The following is a 23171-nucleotide window of genomic DNA, read 5'->3' on the forward strand; positions in this document are numbered from 1 at the left end:
GAAGACCATTACTGAGGAAGAAGAATTGCTGGAGGATGTTCTGTCAAAAAGAATGCAATCCCAGCCAAAGCTTTGTCACCGCAGATTAGTTCAGAGTCATGGATACATACTGACATACATGTCTAATGCACACTTAATCAATCAGGAAATTGCAAGCGCGCTACCCACCCGTGAGGGTCTCAAGGCGCTGGGGGAGGGGGGGGGGGGCGGGTTATGCAGCTCCGTTCAGCCGAAGAGCCAGGTCTTGAAAGTCTTCCTGAAGGCGTTCAGGGAGGGGGCGCGTCTGGTGTCTGCCGGTACCTCGTTCCATTTCTTGGCTGCGATGTGGGAGAAAGATCTTTTACCTGATCTGGCTCTGTGGATATGTGGGGTTTCAGCCACTGCGAGGTTGGATGATCACTGGTTTCTTTTGGGTACGTGGAAGTTTATTCGGTCGTTGGGGTATTTGGGTCCACTGTTGTGCAGGCATTTGTAGGTGTGAGTAAGGATCTTGAAGGTGGCACTCTTCTCCACGTGGAGCCAGTACAGTCGCCGCAGCTGTTGGCTGATGTGTTCGTGCCGGGGGATGCCAAGGATGAGCCTGCCTGTGGTGTTCTGTACTGTTTTTAGTTTGCGGAGTAGGAACTTGTTGATGCTGGCGTAGAGTGCGTTACTATAGTGGAGTTTGCTGGTGAGGAGTGCGCGGGGGACTGTTTTCCTTGATTCAGGGGGGATCCATTTGAAGGTCTTTCAGGGGATGCGGAGGGTGTTGAATCAGCTGGAGGTGACGGCGTTAACCTGTCGGTTCATGGTGAGTGATGAGTCGAGTACGATGCCGAGGTTCTTGGCGTGGTCTGAGAGGGTAGGTGGGCTTCCGAGGACGGTGGGCCACCAAGTGTTGTCCCATGCTGAAGGGGTGGTTCTGAGGACGCGGACTTCTGTCTTCTCTGCATTGAGTTTTAGGCAGCTGTTGGTCATCGAGACTGCCACTTCTTGCATTCCTCTCTGGAAGGTGGTGGTTGGGTCTTTGGTGAGGGAGAGTATGAGCTGGGTGTCGTCGGCGGAGGATACGATGTTGAAGTCGTGTTGTCGGACGATGTCTGCGAGGGGGGCCATGTAGATTTTGAAGAGGGTCAGGCTCAGAGATGACCCCTCTGGGACTCCGCAGGAGATGTCCGTGGGGGCGGAGAGGAAGGGCGGTAGTCAGATCCTTTGGCTTTTTCCAGTGAGGAATGAGCGGATCCAGTCTAGGGCTGTACTTTGTATGCTGGCGGGTGATTCGAGTGCAATGGAAGACGGTGTCGAAGTCTGCAGACAGGTCGCGGAGGATGAGGGCCACGGAGTGGCCCTGGTCCAGGAGGATGCGGATGTCTGTGATGGCGAGTAGGGCGGTCTCGGTGCTGTGGTTGGCTCGGAATCCGGATTGAGATGGGTCGAGAATGGCGTGCTCTTCGATGAATCGTGTCAATTCCCTGTTGACTGTTTTTTCTGCCACTTGGCTGCAAAGGGAAGAAGCGAGATGGGCCGGTAGTTTTTGAGTTCGGTGGGGTCGGTAGTGGACTTCTTGAGCAGGGGCCTGACTTGGGCGCGCTTCCGGTCATCTGGGATGGTGCCTGTTTTGAAGGTGGTGTTGCAGTTGGGGTGCGACGGTGTCTGCGGCTCTGTGGAAGATGTGCGGGGGGCAGGGTTCGGTGGGGGCCCCCCTGAGTGGATGCCTTTCATGGCCGCGGCTATGTCCATGGTCGTGACAGGTGTCCAGTTGGAGATGGTGGGCTGGTTGCTGTCTTGGAAAGGCGGGGTGTCTTGAGAGGCGGGGAGCTGGCAGAGGTGTCTTGAGGGTGGTCGGTGAAGTTGTCGTAGAGTGTTCTGATCTTGAGGTGGATGTAGGTTCTGAGCTTAACACAGAGGTCTTGGGACCGGGTGATGTCTGCGGCTTCGCTGCAGGGGTTGCTGAATTCCTGGATGACGTTGAAGAGTTCCTTGGAGTTGGTGGAGTTGCTGTGGCTTTTGGTGTGGATATAGTTCCTTTTGGTTGTTTTGATTTAGTTGTGGTAGTCCGTCATGGCATCCTTGTAGGTGCAGTGGCTGTCGGTTGTCTTGGTATTCCTACAGTTATTTTCCATGTGTCTGCATGTGCGCCTGGCTTTTTGGAGGTCGGTGGTGAACCAGGCAGCTTTTCTGGAGCTATGTTTGCCAGGATTGCGTAGCAGGCGATCTTGTCTGCGCAGTTGGAGATCCACTTGTGGAGTTCTCTGGCTGCGGTGTTTGCGTCGGATGCCCAGGTGTGGTTGTCTCGGAAGAGGTGGAATTCAGTTGCTCGTCGCTGACCTTGCTCCAGTTCCTTCAAGGAGGGTGTGGGGCTGGTTTAGGTGCTTTGGGTTTATCGACGGTGACAAAAGAGTAGATGTAATCAATACAGACACAAGTGAATTGTAGAATTATTTCCACAAACTGGGAACAAGTGATGGTGAATAATCTAATGCAATGTAGGAAAATAAATGTATAAGAATAAATTATATCCAATGCAATATGTAGGCACACTCAACCGGTAGATTTAGAAATGTTGGATTAATGTGCAGTGGTATGCCATTCCAAATGATACTATTAGCTCCTTACTAAAAAATATTTTTAACAAGCATTTCTAAAGAAACAATAATATGAGGATAACTTGAGCAGAAAATTAATAAGAAAATGTGCTGAACAATATCAACAATGCACAGTATGTCGGAAACTGATCAATACTGATGGAACAGACAAGAGTCGGGATCAAATATAAACATTGCTAAATAGTAAGAGACGTGCAAGAACCATGATGTGCTAAAGATCGTGAATTACTTTTTTCCTCCCCCTTAAATCAATATGCAGAGACTAGTCTACAGAGCTGTTTCATGGTTTACATGTGTGGGTCACACAATAACAGTAGTATGGAAAACAGAACACTTTTTATAATTTGTAAATATTACCAGCACATTCTTCGTACTGTAAATGGAATTTCCGAACTTCAAATTCTGAACAAAATGTTTATAGACCCTAGATCTACCTTAACCAAGACATGTTACCATAATGACAGTTTTAGAAATTGGCAATATGTTTGTCCTACTAAACTACCCAATATGAACAGAATGAAGTTTAAATAATAAAAGAAAAAGCTCTTTAAAGAAATTTGGAACACATATCTGAAATTGATGGGGGATGAACATTTTACATCAATAACCCCATTATCCTATTATTAACATATGTTTAAGAATATAATACTGGGTACATATCTAAAATGTTTGATTTAGAACGTTGATTAAAATTAGATTACAGTGTTAAGAACAGCATATGTATGGGGAAATGAACCCCATTATTAGTCTGCTTTAAAAGACTTGGAATGAACCACGGGCCAGATGCACAACCATTTTTTGCGGTCACAAAAGGGTATTCAACCCTATTGCGACTGCAATAAATGGTGGTGATATGAACCAACTGCTTGCAAAATAGCATTTGCAACTTGCTATTAGGAAGGGGCATGCCAAGGGCGTCCCTTCCCAATGCCAAGTCCAAATAATATGTGCCATTGTTTCGCGACCGCATTTGCAGTCGCAAAACACCTGTAGTTTACCACCTACTTCAAGTAGGTGGTAAACCGTTCGCAAACGGGAGGGGTCCTAAAAGGGACCCCTTCATCTTTCTGAATGGGTGCAGAGATATGTTTTAGGAGCAGGCAGTGGTCCCAGGGACCACTGCCTGCCCTTAAAAAATGAAACTGAAAAGTTTCATTTTTCTTTTTAAATGCATCCAGTTTTCCTTTAAGGAAAATGGGCTGCATTTAAATAAAAATAAACTATTTATGAAAAAAGCAGTCCCAGACATGGTGGTCTGCTGACCCCACCAGGACACCATCCCTGGGAGTGAAAGCCATTCCCAATGGGGTCGCAAATTGCGCTTGTCTCATGATATTGATGAGACATGCAATTTGCGAACCCTTTGGGAATCGCTAACCATGTCTGTGACACTGTTGTACATTGCATTTCGCGATTCGCAAATTGCAAGTCGCAAAGCAACGCAATTTGCAAGTCGCAAAATGCAAGCGTTGTACATCTGGCCCTAAGATACTAACTTTGTAACTGCAAGTGCAAACAGTCAATAATTGAAGGAGTAGCCAAATTCATCAGATAGGAACCACTCTACCACCGCCAGTATTGCATGTGAATACTCCACGAACTCATTCAGATGCACTTATCTTTTATATGTCATTCATATAGCAGTGAGGTGGGAATTATGGCCACAAAACAGATGCTCTTTCTGGTGTATCCTCTACGGTCTGATTTGTCACCTTAGAATACCCCCCAGTCGCTAGAATGGATCTGAAAACATTCACCGGCAAGGCTTGCGCATGCCGTGAGGTGGTGCTGTGCAGTTCTGCTTTGACTCCATGCCGCCTTAGAAATGGCATCGTGGAGCCGCATTTAAACAATGTGAGTAAATGGGGTGCATTATATGGTGTGGCAGTGTAACCTCACCGTGTGATAAACTTACCAATCCCTTTTAGGACCCTTGGGTTTTGTCTGTCAAAACCTCAGCTCAATCCTGTGTAGCTGTGGCACTGAGCAGCAAGGCTTACACAGAGGAACAAATGTTAAGCACTAAAACAGCAGCAAAACAATTAAAGAAGCAATCGACACAACACAAAAGAAATCCAACACCAATTATAAAAATAGGTTGTATTTTATATCAATTTAGAAATTAGAACAAAAAAGATACACTGCAGGGTTCCAGAGATATAGATTTTACAAGAAATAATGAATTAGGGCAATTCCACACAACCGCTAACAAACCCTGGCAAAGTCAACAAATTGGACACTCAGGAATTTTTTTAAAGAAAACTTAGGATAGTGTCAATGTTGTTGGTTAGAAGTACACGGGGTGACCACCCAGGCAGCGAGTTAGTCAGGGGGATCAACAGGAGAAGCGGCCCCTCAATAGTTCCAGCCACTTTATTCGCGTTGCAATGGATTCATATGACGTGGTCCCGAAGAAGAATGCTGAAGATACTGTAAGGATGCGGTGGATGAAAAGCGGTCGACGGGGGTCTTCCTGCAGTGATTTCTCAGTCCACGAAGAACGTCAGGGGGTCAATGTCCCATGAAGTCCTCTCCAGTATGGCTGAAGTCCAATCGCACGTTGTCGCGGTCACATGACAATCCTTCCCAAGTCGATAAGTCGCCTTCTGAGAGTCCCACCAACTCTCGCACAGCACTCTTGGGTTCAGCAATCTCTGGTGCAAGTCTGTACATCAGATCGTGGTCCTTGCTGCTGCACTGCGGCAGTAGTAGCGACAAGAAGACTTTTGACTAACAACGTGCTCAAGTAGGCTTCTTCAGCTGTTTGGTCTCTGTGCTGCGAATAGGAGGCCAGTCAGTTGGCCCTTGTAGTTCTCTTGGCATGACTGGGTTCTGGAGATTGCTTCTCCCTGAGCAAGGCACGTCAGGCACAGTCCTTCTCTTCACCAGCCACCATGTGCAACAGGTGCAGTCCTGGTCGGCGCAGGCTAACTTTGATGGTCCCTCAGTGCAAACGGGCCTTTGGTGGTCCTTCCAAGTCAGTCGAGTTCTGAGAACTAAGTGCCAGAGGTACCCCTTTTATGCTCGGAAAATGCCCTCAGGGCAGGATTTGGTTGGTAGCCAATGGGCTCCATTCCTTCCCACTTAGTGAATATTTCCTGTGGAGTGTGGCATTTGGCTATATCCAGGATGCTACACACGCAAAGGAGTCACCCCCAATGCCAAGAGAAGGGACTTGATGTACTTGTACTCATAACATAAAAAATCCCTTTTCAAAATCACTGCCATCTGAATAATCGGAAGCAGAGTAACTGAATGCACAATCAACGCATACAAATCACTATTTTGACTAATCATCAAACCATATAACATAAAATAAAAATAATGAAAAATTATAATAAAAATAATCAATAATAAAAATTAAAACAGCCTATGAGCCATTGAGAAAGGATGAACCAGTCTATATAGATCAATCATCAAATGAAGCTATTAATTCTAGTAGAACTAATATTTATTATACCATTTTTTATTGAATAAAAACAATGGGTACACAATTTCACTTAGTACATACAAAAGTATCACTAGTTATAAAAACACAATAAATGAATTAATAAAATACTCATGATCTTAAAAAAAAAAAAAAAAAAATGATGTTCCTTTTGGACATAATATGCTTAGTTGTATCTGAAGAAGCGGCGATTCGGTGAAACCATCAAATTAACATCACCTTCTTCAGGACATATATTGATGTTCAATTATTTTCAATATAAAAAACATCAAGGATTTATTTTCCGAATGGAAAATAAAATCTTGATGTAAAGTACCCTACATTTAATAGCTTTTGAATCCTCATCTTTTTAACTGTGTATATATATATATACAACACGTTTTTGTGTATAATTTAGGCAAGTCTGTAGAGAATGAGCCATTGTAAATATGAACTTAATCAATTATTTTCACTAAGCTACCAGAGGGTTGAGCACAAGTTAATTTGGGGGTTGCTTCTGAGCTCACCCTGACAAGTATTGTGGTTGCTGCTTGAGTAGGGTTTCACCCCACGCAACCTATAACCCAATTTCTCACAGCAACTAATTCGTTCTTCTGAAGGACACTCCTAACCACAAATTCTTCACCTTAGAATGGATACCAAAGCAGTACCTCTCCAAGTGCAGGGTCTGTGGAGTGGACTCAGACCAAAATGTCTTGCAGGAACACAGAAGATGCAATGTCCTTCTTGCTAGAGCCAGCTGTCAAGGCAGTAGTGCTTCGGCGACATATGCACACAGATGCCCCAACACAGCGTAGCAGGTGTCAAGGACAGACACTTTACGTACTAACACTATGGTAACAGCCTTAACCCTGGTGGAATGGGCTCTCAGACCTTTTGTGGCTGCTTGTTGTCCAGTGAATAGATCTTGATGCAGAGGACAACCCACTGCGACATGGTCCTTTTCTGCACAGCCTTCGCTTTCTTCACACCCTGAGAAGCCCACAAACAGCTGATCATATATGTGATGTCCCTTGGTCTTTTGGTACGATCAGCATTAAAGCTTAAAGCCCTTTTGATAGCCAGCCGATGAAGCCTCTCCGCTGCTTTTGAGGGGTGGGGAAGGCCAAAGATTATAGGCAGGGTGACAGATTGTACAATGAAGAAAGGAATTGCAACTTTAAGGCTGTCAGAGTTCTCAACACCGTTTTATCTGGGAAAAAAGTGATGTAGGGCTCAGGTACAGGCAGTACCTGAAGCTCCCTCACATGACAAGGTGAAATAATGACAATGAGGAAGTTAGTCTTCAAAGTAAAAAGATGCAGTGAGCAGCTATTTACCAGATCATAGCGATATACATGAGAAACATTAAGAACAAATTAAGGTCCCTTGTTGGCATCACAAACGGCTTAAGAGGAAACATGTGTCAAGCCTTTTTTAAACCTCATTACAACAGGTGATTCAAACAAGGTTGATTGGTCCGGCACACGTAGAAAGGCCAAAAGGGCTGACAAATAACCAATAAAAGTGCCCACTGCAAGGTTTAAGTGGGCGAAGGACAAACCAAACAAAAGAGCGTCCAACAGCTTGGAGAATAAAGGGACATTCTTGTGGTTACCAAAGCAAGTCACAAACTGGTCGCACAGCCCACATAAATAGACTTTGTAGAAGGGCGTCTGTCGGCAAGGATGACATCTTTCACTCCCAGTGGCAGCTCAAACGCAGTCAAATGCTGCCGCACTACCTCCATGCAAGGGAGTTTAGATTGCATGGATGTGGCTGGAGGGTACTGCCCCGAGACATGAGATCCTCGAGAAGTGGCAACCTGCTCAGAGGACAGGTGCCCATACCCAGACAATTGGGGTACCTTACTCTCTTGGCTCAATCTGGGGCCACTAGAATGACTTGGGCCGAGTTGCTCCAAAACTATGTCAGAACCCAAGGGAGAAGAAGCCGAAGTGGGAAGGTATATAGAAGTCCAGAGTTCCATTCCAGCTGGAAAGCATCTCCTAATGAATGTTCTCAAGGAAACTCCAACATAAAAAGCTTCTTACAGTACACAGTCTCAACAGAGGCAAAAAGATCTAGCCAGGGGTTTCTCCACTGCTGGAAAATGTCCTGCACCACCTCAGGATGTAGTGGTCATTAGTGGTCTGCCAGACAACATCTGCTGAGCTTGTGCGCTATGGCATTTAAAGACCTGGCCAGGTGGTTCGGAAGCAGAAAAATGCCTTGATGCTACAACCAACTCCAGAGGTGCCCAGCCTCCTGGCTCAGTGGCAAGGATCCCATTTCACACGATATTAATACCCACATGGCTCATAACTCGATTAAGTTGGTAAGGAGTCAAACTTCCATTGGAGACCAGGGTGCTCTGATCTCAACCGCCCTGAGATGACCTCTAAAACCAGTAGTAATGTGCTTATCACCACCGTCAGCTATGGGTGGGTAAAGGAAAGAGACCTGCTGCTGGTCCGACAGTGGACAAAGCCACCATTGTAGATCGTGTGCAATCTTCTTTGAGACCTGAAGGCCATCCAAAATGTTTCATTGTTGCTGGGCCACTGGAACTTGAGATTCCATTGCAGAGCCCGCATATGCCACCTAGCAAAGTTAAGAAGGATGCAGGAGTGAGGCTGAAATATCCGAAAATAAGCGGAGTGTCCTGGCCTTGTTGCAATGGAGGGAAGGCCTAGAACTGTACAATATCTAGAAAAGCCCCAATGAAAGGAAGGCTCTGCGAATTTGTCTTGTTCATCGTGAAACCCAGCAATTTCAGGAGGTCATTAAGGGGAGGGGGCGGTTCTATGACTGACTGTGGTGAGCCAGTCAGTCGTCGAGTTAGGGAAAAACTAGTGCCCCATTTTTTTGAGGATGAGCAGCAGCCACCATCATTAATTTCGTGAATACTCGAGGGCCACTGCTGTGGCTGAAGTGGAGAATGGCAAACTAAATATTTTCCGGCCTTGAACCACGGGTAACATCTATACAGGGCATGTATATGAAAATACACATCCTGCATGTCCAAGGACATAATTCAGTCGCTCAGGTCCAGGGAGGACAGGATCTGGGCCAGCAAAAGCGTTTAGAATTTCTACTTCGGTAGGAAGGCATGCAGAGGCCGACGGTTTAAGATGGGCCAAAAGCCCCCATCCATCTTGGGTCCAAGATAAATGCAAGACTAGCAACAGTCCCCTATTTTGAAGTCAGGAAAGTTCTCAATAGCTTCTTTGGAAAGTAAAACTCGCAACTCATCTGACAGAATGGTAAGGTGTTCCCCCGAGATGTGCTCAGATGTGGGGGAGAGGGATGTCTTGTAGAGCAAAAACAAAGGATTGGAGATAGCCTTGCTGAATAATTTCAAGGACCCACATGTCGGTCATGCTGGATCGCCACTCTGGGAGAAAATGAGGGCTTGTGTGTCACAAAGGCAAGCTAAAAGCGGCTTGATGGCTGTTGACACTGGAGAATGGGACTAAGACAACTGTTGCCCTGTAGACCTACACATTGCCCATCAGATCCATGCCCCTGGCTTGAAAAAGACTGGAGCGATTGCAGCAGCAGTGGGGAGTCCGACAGTGCATTTGTATGGAAACAGTTTGGCAGGTTTCAAACGACCCAGAGAGCCTGTAGTGTCTCTACTTTCTTAGTACGTCCAAAGGCCAAATCTGCTTTTTTTACGAGCCATCTAAAGGCATAATCATAAGAGAGGATAGTATGTCTCCAGATAATCCTGTGGAGAGCATCCACGCATTGTGGCTGAGCACCACACTGGTGCCAACCAACCTTACCAGACCATCAGAAGTTTTAAGGTCATCACTGTTAGACCTGGCTTCATTGGCGTGGGTCTCCCTTCCCCTCTCCTATTTCTATTTTTTTATGTTGGTTGGATTTAGATGCTCTGGGCGCCGTGCCACTGCTAATCAGTGCCACAGCGTGTATGCTCCCTGTATATAAATGACTGTATGACTTAGGATAACCATAATGCCTAGATCTGTGTAGCATGTCCAATAGTGAGTTACCCTCCATTTCACTGTCGCTACTGTGACACGATCCGTTCTCAGAGGCCAGACTGGGCCGGATGAGGATTACTTTCTATCGTTCTATCTGGCCCCAGGAACCTGATAGGAACTTCGAGTTTGATACGTTTGTGCTCAGGACTAGGCCTGGGCGGTAAATTCTGTTCCGCTCACGGAATTTGGGTAATTTCGCATTCCGCAGAGAACGCGGAATTGACAAAAATTCACGGATTTTTCTGCCTGTTTGCGCTTTCAAAATGCGTGTTCGCGAGATATTTCTCCCCGAGCACGCAAACAGTATTCGCGAACAGAAAAAAAAGCATCGCAAACAGGGGGGGAGGAACAAGAAACTTTGCGTGTTCGCGGAACTTTTGCGTGCTCGTGGAGATTTTTTACCGTTTCGCGGTGCTTTGAGTAGCGCAACTACGCAAATTCCGCCCACCCCTACTCAGGACATTGAGAGACACCTTTTAGAAAGGATCGTTTATATATCCCATGTTTAGAAATGCCTCTTCTGAAAACGCGGTAGTTTCTTGCCTAAACTTTACTGTAGGCTTTACGAGTATGTGTATTGGCCGTCTGGTTTTGGAGCAGCAGGGCCAGCTGGGTCAGACCTGGCTGGAGAGAGAGAGATCAGTATTCAGAGCCTGGGGAGGGGTGACTCTTTGATCCGAGGAGGGCCGTGCCTGGCAAGGTGAATGATGGCTCCACCTCCCACTGGGCGTCTGATAGCACACCCCCTCATACTGAAAGGGCAGGATGTCACCTCGTAAACCAAGTGCTCCCCGACCCCACCGAGCTGGTTCTGACTGGAGTCAGTGATTTGCAACCTTAGAGAACAAAGACTTTTTAGGTATAAAATGCTGCGCTGGAACTTTGTCCGGGTGTGTTCCTTCTGGATGTCAAGACGAAACTCTGTCCGAGTGAACAGAGGAAAGCACTTTGAGACTTTCACCGAGCTTGCCGAAGTAACAAGCCGAAGTAAAAATTGAAATTATGTGTTTAAATATTTGATAACTACATGGGTGATTTACATATTTTTTTCTGTTTTGACTCATGTGGGATATATGAAAATATGCAATGATGATATGTAATCTTTTTTATAAACACACATTGTTATGAAATAAAGAAAATCATATTTTTTTACCTATTAGTACATGTATACATTTCTTTGTTTGCTCTCTAGGTCCAATCTATTTTAATCATTCTTCCTAAATTGTTTTGCTTACAACTGTTAGAAGCACCCTGATTTAGGATTTGTTTCAGGGGTACCCTCATTTTTTCAAACACGTTCTGGTGAATACGTATTGCCTTTTGGAGTCCCTACGGGTTGACGTGAATTGTAGTTGTTGAAACGCTTTGAGAATTTCCAGTTAAACTGTTAGATAAAGATATTATTTTTCTTTACCTACCTGAGTTGTGTCCTTTTGTGGTGTCATTGCTGCCTTATTGTACATGGTCATAAATGCTTCACACACTGACTTTGAGATAGGCCTAACTGCTTGTGCTACGTTACCACACGGTTGAGCAGGGGTTGTCAAAGGGGATAGCCCACTTGCCCTGACTTAGGAAGAAGGGTCCCTATTTGGACATTGGCGCCCACCATTGCCAACCAGAGAATCCCATTTCTAACAATCACGAATATTGTATCTGACTACATCTTAATCATCCTAAATGGTCTGAGCCAGTAAGGCCCTGAGGTCTTCTAGGACAGCCCACAAAATCTTGCTAGCCATGTCCCAGAGGGTATGGGTATATCAGCAGAGTGAACAGACTGCATTGATCAAGCTTAAAGCGAGCCTAGCTGAAGATAAACATTTGGTTTCCAAATGCTTCAATCCTCTGAATACCCTCTATCCAGAGAAGTCTTTGTTAATAAATTATAGTTCACCTTTCTAGATGAAAGGCCTGAATAAACAATCTCTGGAATATGATATTTAGTGAGACAATTGGGGTTCCCAGGTGTCAATTTGTGACATCTGGTCAGCTGCATATTCACTAGTGAGCAAGCACAGATGTGGCTGCCCCAGGATGTAGGATTTCTGTAAGGACTTTTGTCTTGACCTCAATAGAGGGCAGTTGTAAGTCCAAGTCCTCAGCTGCTCCTCAGATTACCATTGCAAATCATGTGCTCTATTTCGTTCGCTGTACAAATGGCGCATTCAACCATGTACCGTGGGAAGTATGAATTGTCTCATGTACGTATATGTGAAAATTGCCATCATAATAACAGTGTCAATCATCCCCAGCCCTGCCATCATCATATTTGGGAGGTGGAAAGCTTTCATCAGAATCAGAGGCAAAAATAAAATGGTGCCTCTGATGGCACATCCATCCTGGAAGATGCATTGGACCAGAATCATGTTGTGTTGTGGCTGATTGTGCTTTAGCCATTTCAGAACATGACATCGGTAAGGATTGGGCTGAAGTCGGTTTGTGGTCAGACATTGGAACCAGCACCGTATCCACCTCTGGCCTACCAGACTAATGGCTCCTGCGGATCGTTGGGGCTCGAAGGAGTGCAAGAGGGAGCCAGAAGAACTTCAAATATCTGAAAGACGTCAATTTGCAGCATAGTCACCGATTGCCCAGGGAATTCGTGGTGCACTGGGACCAACTGTGGAATCAGCTCTACAACTGGAGATCTGGAAGGAGACAGATGACCATTGAGATGCCCTTGTGCCTTTTCTTCGAATTGAGAGTGGTGGGATGAAGTAGAGCCCAGCTTCACTTTCTTGTGCTTGTATGTGGACTTCGATTTTCACTTACCGGAGGGCTTTCACCACAAATTCGACCTCTTGCAGGAACAACCTCGATAGTGGGAGTGACTATGCCTGTAACTTGGGGGTCGACTTTTGCGAGTCCCGTAACTTCTTGCATGCAGTGCCATACAGCTTCACTTCAGTCCTGGATTGTCTTTAGGTGCCTGAGGGCACACTTATCGTACAACTGCAAATCAAGTCCTGAGCACGAGCACCAGAGAAACACCTCATGAAGGTCTGTGACAGACATCTGGTTTTTACAGCTATAAATGGTTTAAAAATTGCAGTATGAGAAGGAAACATCTTTGAATGGATTTAGCTCTGGTTTTTAGGAGTTGTCGGAATAGGGAGCGATGCTCTCGATCAGTTTCGGAAGGCGCGGAAAGGAAGGAAATAATGTCCAGATGCAGCGGTGGTGCTTATATGTGGTTCCGCTCTATCACTTCCAGGACAGTATGGAGTCAATGTGGTGCCGCACTGCGCCATCTGGTGACACAGGAACATTGCAGATGAAAGTTTATCCGGATCCAGTGTGGCATCTTTTAATTCAACAGAAAATCTTAGTACAAAATAGAAAAGCAAGAAGCAAGGACTGTACAATTTTACTCAATCCACAGGTTACAAGTACACCTCAACAGTTCACTGTAAGAGTTGCCATCTAAGGAGTGTAAGGGTGGAAAGAAAGTCAGTGCACCAAAACTGCCTTGTTAAAAGATGCATGCCTTGTGTCCAGATGAGAAATGATCAATGACATGGCAGGCTGCTGTTATAGCACATTAAGTACCAATTCAAATTTGGCCCAGAGTTAAGTGTACTTTGCATGGCTTTAGCACAGACCCTTCTTCATGTCAGGTGATATAGATAACTTACAGAAAGGATACGTTGGGAGGACTAGACATCTTCTTGGCCTCCTTTATCTGAGCTTCACTGATGTCCGTTCCAACCACTTTCTCGAAGTGAGGTGCCAGCACACATGTAGTCTGCCCAGTTCCACAGCCAACATCTGCTGCCAGCCCAAAGGGCTTTCCCTTCTGAAACAGAGAAGACAGTGGACTAAAGTTTAACTAGTCGTTCATACAGACAGATGAATGCCTTGAAAGAAAGGTTTTCCTATTAAAATAATGCCTCTGTAAGCCGCTATGGCTGGTGCAGTCTTTGTTTGCATTTACGATGTATATTGAGTGATTCAATCAGAAGTGACGTAGAAAGGTTTCAAAGTACGGTCAGTTTGACTTGTATGATAAATCAGAAAAGTACAAATTTATGCAAAAGACACATGGGAATGGTGATGAACAGAAGAAAGACACTCTAATACAGTAAACCTAAATATTACCAGGGTCTGACAGGGATAAGTTTCTCACTAGCTTATCCTTCCATTCACAGAAGAAAGCTACTGACTGCTGGTTTGAATGTAACAATGGATAATGCGGCCCTTAGTACCAGCGTCGTTCGAGTGGAAAGATGCTAGGGGTTCCGGTGGATTGGAGCTTGTGGGTGGAGAGGTTATTGATTTGGTAGCCAAAGGGACTGCGAGGGGAGTAGGTTATGTTATGTCAGTCAGTCAAGCTTTTATTTCGGTAAAATACCATAAAAAGACATAAATAATTATGTACAATAAAACATGATTAAATTAACAATGCATAGAGTATAATCCATCAAAACATTAAAAAAATTTTTTAGTGATACAAAGATTACACAAACAAATAAGAACAAAAAGTTTTTTCATCATAAAAACAAATTGTTAAAACTAAATCCAAGGCCCACGGTGTTCTCGCTACACCACAGCTTCTTGGTAGCAGCAACAATAGGATCGGGAGGGTTATGTGACAGATTGCAGTTTATTGGACCGGGTGAACCACATGGAAAGAAGGTATTTGGCCGTCGCAAACACTATCAAAGGGGTAGTGTCGTACTTCAATATTCTAAACACCTCCTGATAGTCCCTAAGACCCTTAGACTTGCAGAGCTGAATAATCCACTTCTTCCTTGCCTTGTTATATAGAGGGCAGAAAAGAACAGCATGGAGCTCTGTTTCACAAATATCAATGCATACTGGACACGTGTTTAAGGGATCAGATGCATTAGACCATCTGCAGGTAAAAGCCCTCAATGGTAACGAACCGTGTCTAAACTGAATGTAGAGTTTCTTCGCCAAAGGGGGTTGGATAACATCCAAGAAAACTTCAAACTGGGGACAAGACTTAATGTCCAGAAAAGTGTCGGTAAGCCTGCCCAGAGAGGAATGCAGTAAAATCTCCCTCCGATACAATTGTAAAGCCTCCCGCAGTGAATTCTTAGAAAGTGAGCGACTAGTCGCTTCCGGTGCGGACGATAGGTCCCCCATCCCTATGGAGTAGCAGAGGTTCTTTACATAAGTTAACATGGGGATTTTTTCCAGATTTCCCCTTGACAGTACGTCACCAAGATCATGCCTATAGCTTGCAAGCTCGGGTGTTGACCAGAGACGTCTCCAAAACAGGAGTGGGCGGTTCAGGATAATCTCTTCTATAGGAACTAGACCTAAATCCCATCTCAACGGAATTAAAGGGGTACTTGCAGGTAGTTTTAGCAATCGCCTAATAAAGGAATTCTCAATTGACGATAGGGTAGCACAAGTGCAATGTCCCCAGAGTTCAGCGTCGTAAAGCGCACCCCCTCTTGCTTGGGATTTGTAAATTTCCATAGGGGGGCCCAGAGGTTTAGAAAAGGTGTTATTAAAAACCTTCAGGATACCCCCCGCTGATTGTGCTAGCTTAAGATTTGCCTTCGCCAAGTGAGACCCCCATTTCATTTTGTCATTGAGGGTCACCCCCAAATAATCGAAGGTAGAGACCCTGTCCAATGCAACATCTCCCATCTTGGGGTGTGGGCAGTTGGTTGAATTAGAACTGAAGACCATAAATTTTGTTTTAGATAGGTTCAGTTCCAGATCCCTTAATTTACAGAAGGAGCAAAAGGCCTCTAATGTGCGCTGGATGCCCATGTAAGATTTAGACAACAGGAGCGTGTCATCCGCGAACATTAGGGCCGGTATCTTACGCCCCGCTAGAAAAGGGGAATCCAGGTTGGCGGCGCTCAAGAGATGCTCGATCAACCCATTAATAAAGAGGGAGAAGAGAGTGGGGGCCAGAACACAGCCCTGCCTCACACCCTTTTCAACCGGGAATGGCCCTGAAATCTCCCCACATCTCCCGAATCTCACCCTTGCATAAGTGCCTTCGTGCAGACGTTTGAATAAATGACAAAGGTAGGGGGGAGCGCCCATCTCTAGTAATAAGACCCATAGTTTTTCCCTTTGGACCATATCAAATGCGGAACGCAGGTCCACAAAAATCAAATAAAGATTGCCAGCACCCATACTGACTGTCTTCCAATAAATCAACTGTAACCTAAACAATTGGTCAATAGTGGAGACCTTTGCACGAAACCCCGCCTGGAGGGAGGTTAGAATTTGGTGGTCCTCCATCCAGGTCTGCAGTCTTGTTAGAAGGACTCGGGCAAACAGCTTCTGTAAGACGTCAATCAAACTTATGGGGCGATAGTTCGCTGGATCCAAAGGGGAAGATTTTTTATGGATGGGTATAATTTCTGCTCCCAACCAAGTATCCGGGATCTCAAGGCCCTGCAGAATGGCATTAAAGTATACCCGGATGTAAGGGGCCCAGATTTTTAATTCACTTCTGTAAAGGTCACCAGGGATCCTGTCGAGCCCCGGAGCTTTCCCTACTGATAGGGTACTAAGGGCCAGCTCTATTTCTGGAAGGGAGAAGGATCGACTCACTGAATCTTCCTGGTACAATTGATTCATTACAATAACATTAGGCGGGGTTGCCAGGTCAACACCTCCCCTAGGATTACTAGAAGAGTAAAGGGGTTTAAAATGGGCAAGCCAAACCTCCTCACTGAGGTTGGGGATAATAGCAGGGCTGCATGCTGCCGTACCAGTTCGAACGAGGTTCCAAAAAGCCCTCGAATCACGATCAGCTAATGCTTGCTTCATATTTTGCCACCTTAGGTCCTCCCACTCGGATTTTGCCTCCTTAATCAAATTTTTGTAAAAGGCCCTCGCAGCCTGGACACTAGACTGTGTGCCCGTTTTTACCTCTTTAATCAGGGCAGCCTTAGCCAGCCTACAAGAGCCATTATACCAGTGCTCAGGCCTAACAACCCTTGGCCTAGGGGCGGTAGAGGTGTAAAAAAAGCCAACCAGGGCGCCGAGGAGTTCCTTGTGAATGTTCTGTAAATCTGGGAGATGGTTCGGCGGAATATCCCCATTGGGGCTCAAAAGGTGGGAAACCGCCTCCAGGGAACTAGTAACATTGCTATATAGTGCTGCAAGTTTTAACTCATCAGTCACAACCCTAGCCCACCTAATCCGTCTGCCTCCTGCAACTAACACCAAGTTCTCACTATTTAGTGGTGTTAGGCCCCGTGGGACTCCACTGCCACCAATATTATTTACCAGTTCCAATGACAGTAGGTTATGATCACTATCGACCCGCGGAGTAACAGAAAAGGCTGCTAAAAAGCCCCAAAATTCCACGTTCACCAGGATGTAGTCGATAGTCGAACAACTCCCAGGTCTATTGAAGGTGAAAGACACCGGTACATCAGGACAGAGTCTACCGTTGCAAGCCCTCAAGGAATGTGCAATGGCCAACTTGTTGATCTCAAGGGCTAGTGGAATAAGACGTTTAGCAGGATAGATAGTGGGCTCTGGAATTTTATAGTTTTCGTCCTCATCACAAGTAGGAGAGGGGATCCCAAGGAGAGGTTCAAAGTGACAATTAAGATCCGCACCTATTAATTTGTGGCACGCAGGGGGAAGGGAATGTAGTACATCATCTAGGGCGCCCAAGATCGACAAACCCAGCTGTACCGGATGAGGACGCAGGTAGACATTTAGTACTGCCAGCGAATAACCGGTAGAAAATGTGAGTAACAAACATAGGATATCTGGGGATTTTGAATCTGTGAGTTTTACAGAGCAACCTAGATGAGTTGCAACCCAAACGACTAGCCCCCCCGAGGGTCTACCCCTTGCACCTTGGGCCGCAGGAACAAAAAAAGAAGCGTAGCCCACCCTCGATGGAATATGCCGTAGCCATGTTTCTTGGAATAAACAGATATCATAATTGTCCATTAACTCTCCCCACTCAGGGTCGGAGAGTTTGGACTCCAATCCAGCCACATTCCAAGACCCTATTAAAGGTCTACGTGCAGGCATATGGAGGGAACAAGCCACCAGAGGGAGAGAAGTGGGGGAACCCTGTGAAGCAATATGCTCCCAGGGGCCCAACTCAGGGCACCCTTCCGTAAAGCTGTTATACAGAAGCGGGGAAGAGGAGGAAATAAGACCGCCCCCGGCACCAGGAACAGCCGAGGGGAGATCCATCTCCACACCATACCCATCCCCGCCCAAACTCCCCCCCCGTATGCCTATGCCCTCCCATGTTATGCCTCGGAGATGATGGTCAATCCACAAACCTAAGCATATCAAAACGGTTGGCAACCGGGACATTGAAGTAGGGATTATGGGAGGCATGATAGAAGTTGGGAAGTTCCACATGGATCGGATCATTGGAAGAGGGATAGAAATACCCCAGGTGACACGTGTCAATAGATCCTATTTTAAACTTCCCGCCCAAATCCAATATATGTCCGACTACTCTGGGGTCCCTAAAATTGATCAGAACACAATCCCCCCCAATATCCTTTGGTCGAGTCCCTAGCCAGGTAACCCTGCGAACAAAGAGGATCTCCCCTCTCCCAACTCCATTAAGAGGTCTATTTTTGGACAGCCAGTGGGTAACTTTATTTTTAAGTTCATAGTAGGTCTCCCCCTTAACATTAGTTAAAGGAGGAACACCTGTGAGCACAACCACATAGGGGGCTGCCTCAGGAGGGAGCTGAACGAGGGGAGAGGAATCGGCCAGGTTCCGGAGAGCTGAATTACCACCCATATCAGAGGGAAGCCTACCCCCACCAGGGCTCCGAGGAAAATAATCCTTATTACTGTGAGACTGGAGACCTGCTGATGAAACAGTGGGGACACGGGTGGTAAGCGGGGGCATGGGAAGACCAGCATCAAGGGGAGGGACAGTAGACAGCGCCAAGGGTAGCTGCGCTGAAACAGAAGGGGTAGGATAGGGGAAAGTAGACTGGCCTTGTAAGGAAGCGTTCTTAGTCGAGGCTAGGGTACTCACACCCTCCAAACTACCGGGATTATGCAGAAGATCATGGTTTGGAAGCTTTTTCCCACTACCTTTGGTGTTAATTAAAGATACCAACCTGTCGATTTTGGATGACAGGGTTTTTAGAAGAAGGTTTAGGGAGTGGTCTATATACGACTGTAGATCTATTACTAAATTAGAAGCCCAAACCGGTGGGTTAGTAAAGGAAGGGTGTTGGGCCTGAGCTGGAAAGGCAGACCCAGCTGCAGGGGGGGCGGGACGTGTGCTCCTTTTTTTGGTTTTCGGCTTTTTATTCCTTGACTTTACCTGCTTCTTGGGAGCCACTATAGAAACATGATGATGATAGTGGGACAACTTCCGCTTGCACAGACTCATCTAGAGTCGCCTGTGCACAAGGTAGCTGGGTAAAGGAGGGCAACATAGAAGACATAGCTTCCAGGTCCACCTGATACGAAGACAAATCAGCCAAGCCATCAGAAGGGGGTGCCAAAGTGAATGCAGGAGTAATGGACAGCCGTCTTTCCGTGTTTTCAATGGCTGTGGTGACCACCCCAATTGTTTTCTGCAGCATTTTGTCTATAGCTGTAAGACTTGGAAGCGGGGGATTTAAATTAGCGTGTTGTCTAGTCATTGGGCGACTCGATGAAGATTTAGAAGTTTTCCCCATAGTTCAGGTGCAGACTAACAGACTGGTGTAGTGCAAATAGAAACCCGTGTGCAACGATTGGCTAAAAACGAACAATGTTTGATAAAAGATAGAAGACTCTATGCGCAGCTTGAGTCTGTAAACTACGTGTTAATACAAGAATAAAATAACCTGTAATGGTTAAGAGTCCACACTCGTCCAGTGTCCACGGCCGCAGAGATGTGGCCCAGCCCGGCCTCCTTCGGCCCCGGACGGCCACAGACGGCCACAGACGGCCACAGACGGCCACAGACGGCCACAGACGGCCACAGACGGCCACAGACGGCCACAGACGGCCACAGACGGCCACAGACGGCCACAGACGGCCACAGACGGCCACAGACGGTCCCGCCCTTGTCCCGGGCTTCTCCCGGCGCCGCCCACGCGCGTCCGCGAGGCGGAGGGAGTTGCCTCCCATTGTGCGCCTCCAGGCGCGGTAACCGGGTGGTGGGCGGTGATGCAGGGCTTGCTGGGGGATGTAGTCCGGCCCTCTTCGCGGCCGCGGCACGGCGGCGGGGGCAGCCCAGACGCAGCACTCCACACTCTCCGGCAAAACGACAGGGCAGGCAGGGCAGCAAGGTGACGGCAAGCGCAAGGGAATCCTCCCAAACAGGACCTCACAGCAGGCAAGTGTTTCCCCAATGTTATGTTATAATGCATTTATAACGAGCACAAATACTCATGAGTGTCATGGCGCGCAAAGTGACCGTGACAAAGTGGAGCAGAGAATTTAGATGGGCTGATTAAAAAGGAAAGTTTTAAGTTGTTTTTTAAAGAGTCTGAAATCCTGAATATACCTTAGTTCAGAGGGAAGGGAGTTCCATGCCACTGCTGCTTTAACGGAGAGGGACTGATCTCCCCCCCAGATGCGTCCTACGGAATCGGGGGATCGCCATCCGTCGTTGGGTAGCTGAGCGCAAAGATCTGCTGAGGGCATAGAAAGCAAAGTGCTTCTTAATATACGATGGTCCTAAACCATGCAGGGCTCTGTGAGCCAGAGTGAGAGCTTTAAATTGCACTCTGTGGGCCACAGGAAGCCAATGCAGATCCCGTAAATGCTGTCCGACGCTTGATCTTCCTGAGATGTTAAACAGAAGTCTGGCTGCGGCATTCTGTATAGTTTGAATTTTTTTTAACAGGTATCCAGAGATGCCAATGTACAGGGCATTGGCATAGTCAATGCGGGAGAGAAAAAGGGCACGGGCGACCATTTCCTTGGCTGACCTAGGTAGCATGGGGAGGAACCGTCTTAGTGATTTAAGAGTACCAAAGCAGACTCCGGTAAGTTTCTTAATCTGCGTGGAAAACCTACGGTCTTCTCCAAACCAGACCGCCAAATATTTTGCTGGATCACCCACTGAATTGGGTCATGGGTAGTCTGGCGACCACAGGGTTTCTCTAAAGGCAGGAGGAAACTGACCATACAGAAGGACCTCCGACTTGTCCTTGTTGCACTTCAGTTGGGCATGTGAAAGCCACTTGAAAACAGACGAGAGACATTTCTGGGCAGTTTCTGAGGACGAGTCGGAGTCCTTCCAGGTAAATAGCAGCTGGGTCTCATCAGCATGCGCTATTATTTTTGCACCCAGCTCCTCTGCCAGAACAATATTAAAGAGCAGGGGGCTCAGAGTAGAACCCTGTGGAACTCATGTAGACATTTTCCTGGCGGCCGATGAAATAGGTGGCATCCAGACCTGCTGAGTACGCTCCTCCAGAAAGGATTTCATCCAATCCCAGGCGGGGCCCATAATGCCAATCTTTGAAAGTCGGGAGAGAAGTTGTTGGTGGGGCACGGTATCGAAGGAGACAGAGAGGTCCAGCAAAATCAAGGCCTCCCTGCCACCTGCGTCCAGGCACTCCGTGATCGCCTCAGCCATTTCCGCCAGTGTGGTCTCTGTGCTGTATGAAGCCCTAAAACCGGATTGAGCTGGGTGGAGAGCACCAGATGACTTGACTTAGGCCTCAAGCTGTTGAAAGACCACTTTTTCACATACCTTTGTCAATGCCGGTAGAAGAGAGATAGTACAATAGCTAGTGAGTTTGAAGGGATCTAAAGAAGGCTTTCTTAAAAGTGGCAGAAGCTTGGCCTGTTTCCAATTCAGAGGTACAGTAGCAGTCTGTAAAGATAAATTAATAATATCGTATTTACGTCTGGGTAAACTACCTCCGCAATCCCAGCCAGAACTCTAGCTGGACATGGGTCTGTAGGAGAGCCTGACTTGAGCGATTTAAGAATGGCCAATGTATCTGGCCTAGCTATGGGGAGAAAATTCATAAATGGAGAAGCTGATGAAGTAGGAGCTAAAGACGGCAGAGGGGGAATCCCACTGCACCGGGGGACCCGTCCCTAGGCTATCTTGGATGTTCTGTATTTTTTTAATAAAGAAAGATGACAGCTCCTCGCACCATTGTGATGAAGCTGGCAAAACAGTTTGTTCAGCGCAGGGTGCCAAAAAGCTCGACAATGGAGAACATTTCCTTACTATTGTTGTTAGCTTTAGCAATCCGCTCCGCATAAAAAGGCTGGTTTTCGCCTCCCCAATGGCTGCATAGTAGTCTCTCTGAGCTTTGCGAAGAGTGATTTTAGCCAAGGGACAGTACTCCAGATGGCAGCATCGTTTCAGTTTTTTACATCCCAGTTTAAGCTCTCTGAGTGAACCATAGCACCATGGTTTAAAGGGAGCGTGTCTCACTCATCTGTTGGAAGGAGGTTTAGATGCAGAGCCAACCCCTTGGCTGATCCAGGTGGCGAAACTATCGACCGCTCCTTCAAGATCATGGGCGGCCGACGGGCGTGAGACTAGAAGGGCCTTAGAGAGGGCCGGGATATCGATCTTCCGTGACGGCTTGCTTTGGGCAGAGGCTACAGAGGAAGGGGGCTTCCCTATGATCCAGGAAAACCGGATCAAATAGTGGTCTGACCAAGTGACCTGGAGGGGGGTCATTGGCGGACAAAGAAAAATTAAAGCAGACCAAGTCAATCGCATGTCCTCCCTTGTGGGAGGGAGACTTGATCCACTGGGTCAATTGTGCCAGATTAAACAAACCCATTAGTTCCCTGGAGTCAGTAGCCTCCGGACAGTCTAAGTGGATATTAAAGTCGCCCAGAAGTAGGAAATTTGAAAAGCGAAGATCACGGGGGACAATTACATCATTCAGGTCTTTCAGAAATGCTTCAGGGGGGCCAGGAGGGCGGTATAACAATGTACCACCAGGAGTATAATGGGGCGACATGACAATAGTAAAGTCAAGGGCCTCCCCATCCACTAACCCCACAGATTCCTCACAGGAGAAAATCCAAGTGTCCCTGAACACCACTGCAATCCCGCCTCCTCTCCCTATTTTACGTTCCGCTCTTGCAATTTTGTAGCCCGGAGGGATGGCTAGCTCAACCACAGGGGCGCAGGACTCATTGAGCCAAGTTTCGGTTATGAATAAAACATCTAGCTGTTCATCAGAGAGAAGCTCATGGATGTCAAGGTCATGTTTAACCATTGAA

General features: G+C 46.7%; 1 protein-coding gene across 2 annotated transcripts in view; it reads right to left on the reverse strand.

Annotated features, from left to right (window-relative positions):
* Nucleotides 1-23171, reverse strand: part of LOC146809191 (putative methyltransferase DDB_G0268948) — a 225432-nt gene that overhangs the window by 126982 nt on the left and 75279 nt on the right. For both annotated transcript variants that reach the window (XM_085616017.1, XM_085616016.1), the window contains exon 3: nt 13664-13824. In XM_085616017.1, coding sequence (XP_085472143.1) covers nt 13664-13824 — 161 coding nt within the window. The remainder of the gene's footprint in view (nt 1-13663; nt 13825-23171) is intronic.

The sequence above is a fragment of the Triturus cristatus genome, chromosome 7 (assembly GCF_964204655.1).
Source record: "Triturus cristatus chromosome 7, aTriCri1.1, whole genome shotgun sequence".
In the NCBI taxonomy this organism is placed as follows: Eukaryota; Metazoa; Chordata; class Amphibia; order Caudata; family Salamandridae; genus Triturus; species Triturus cristatus.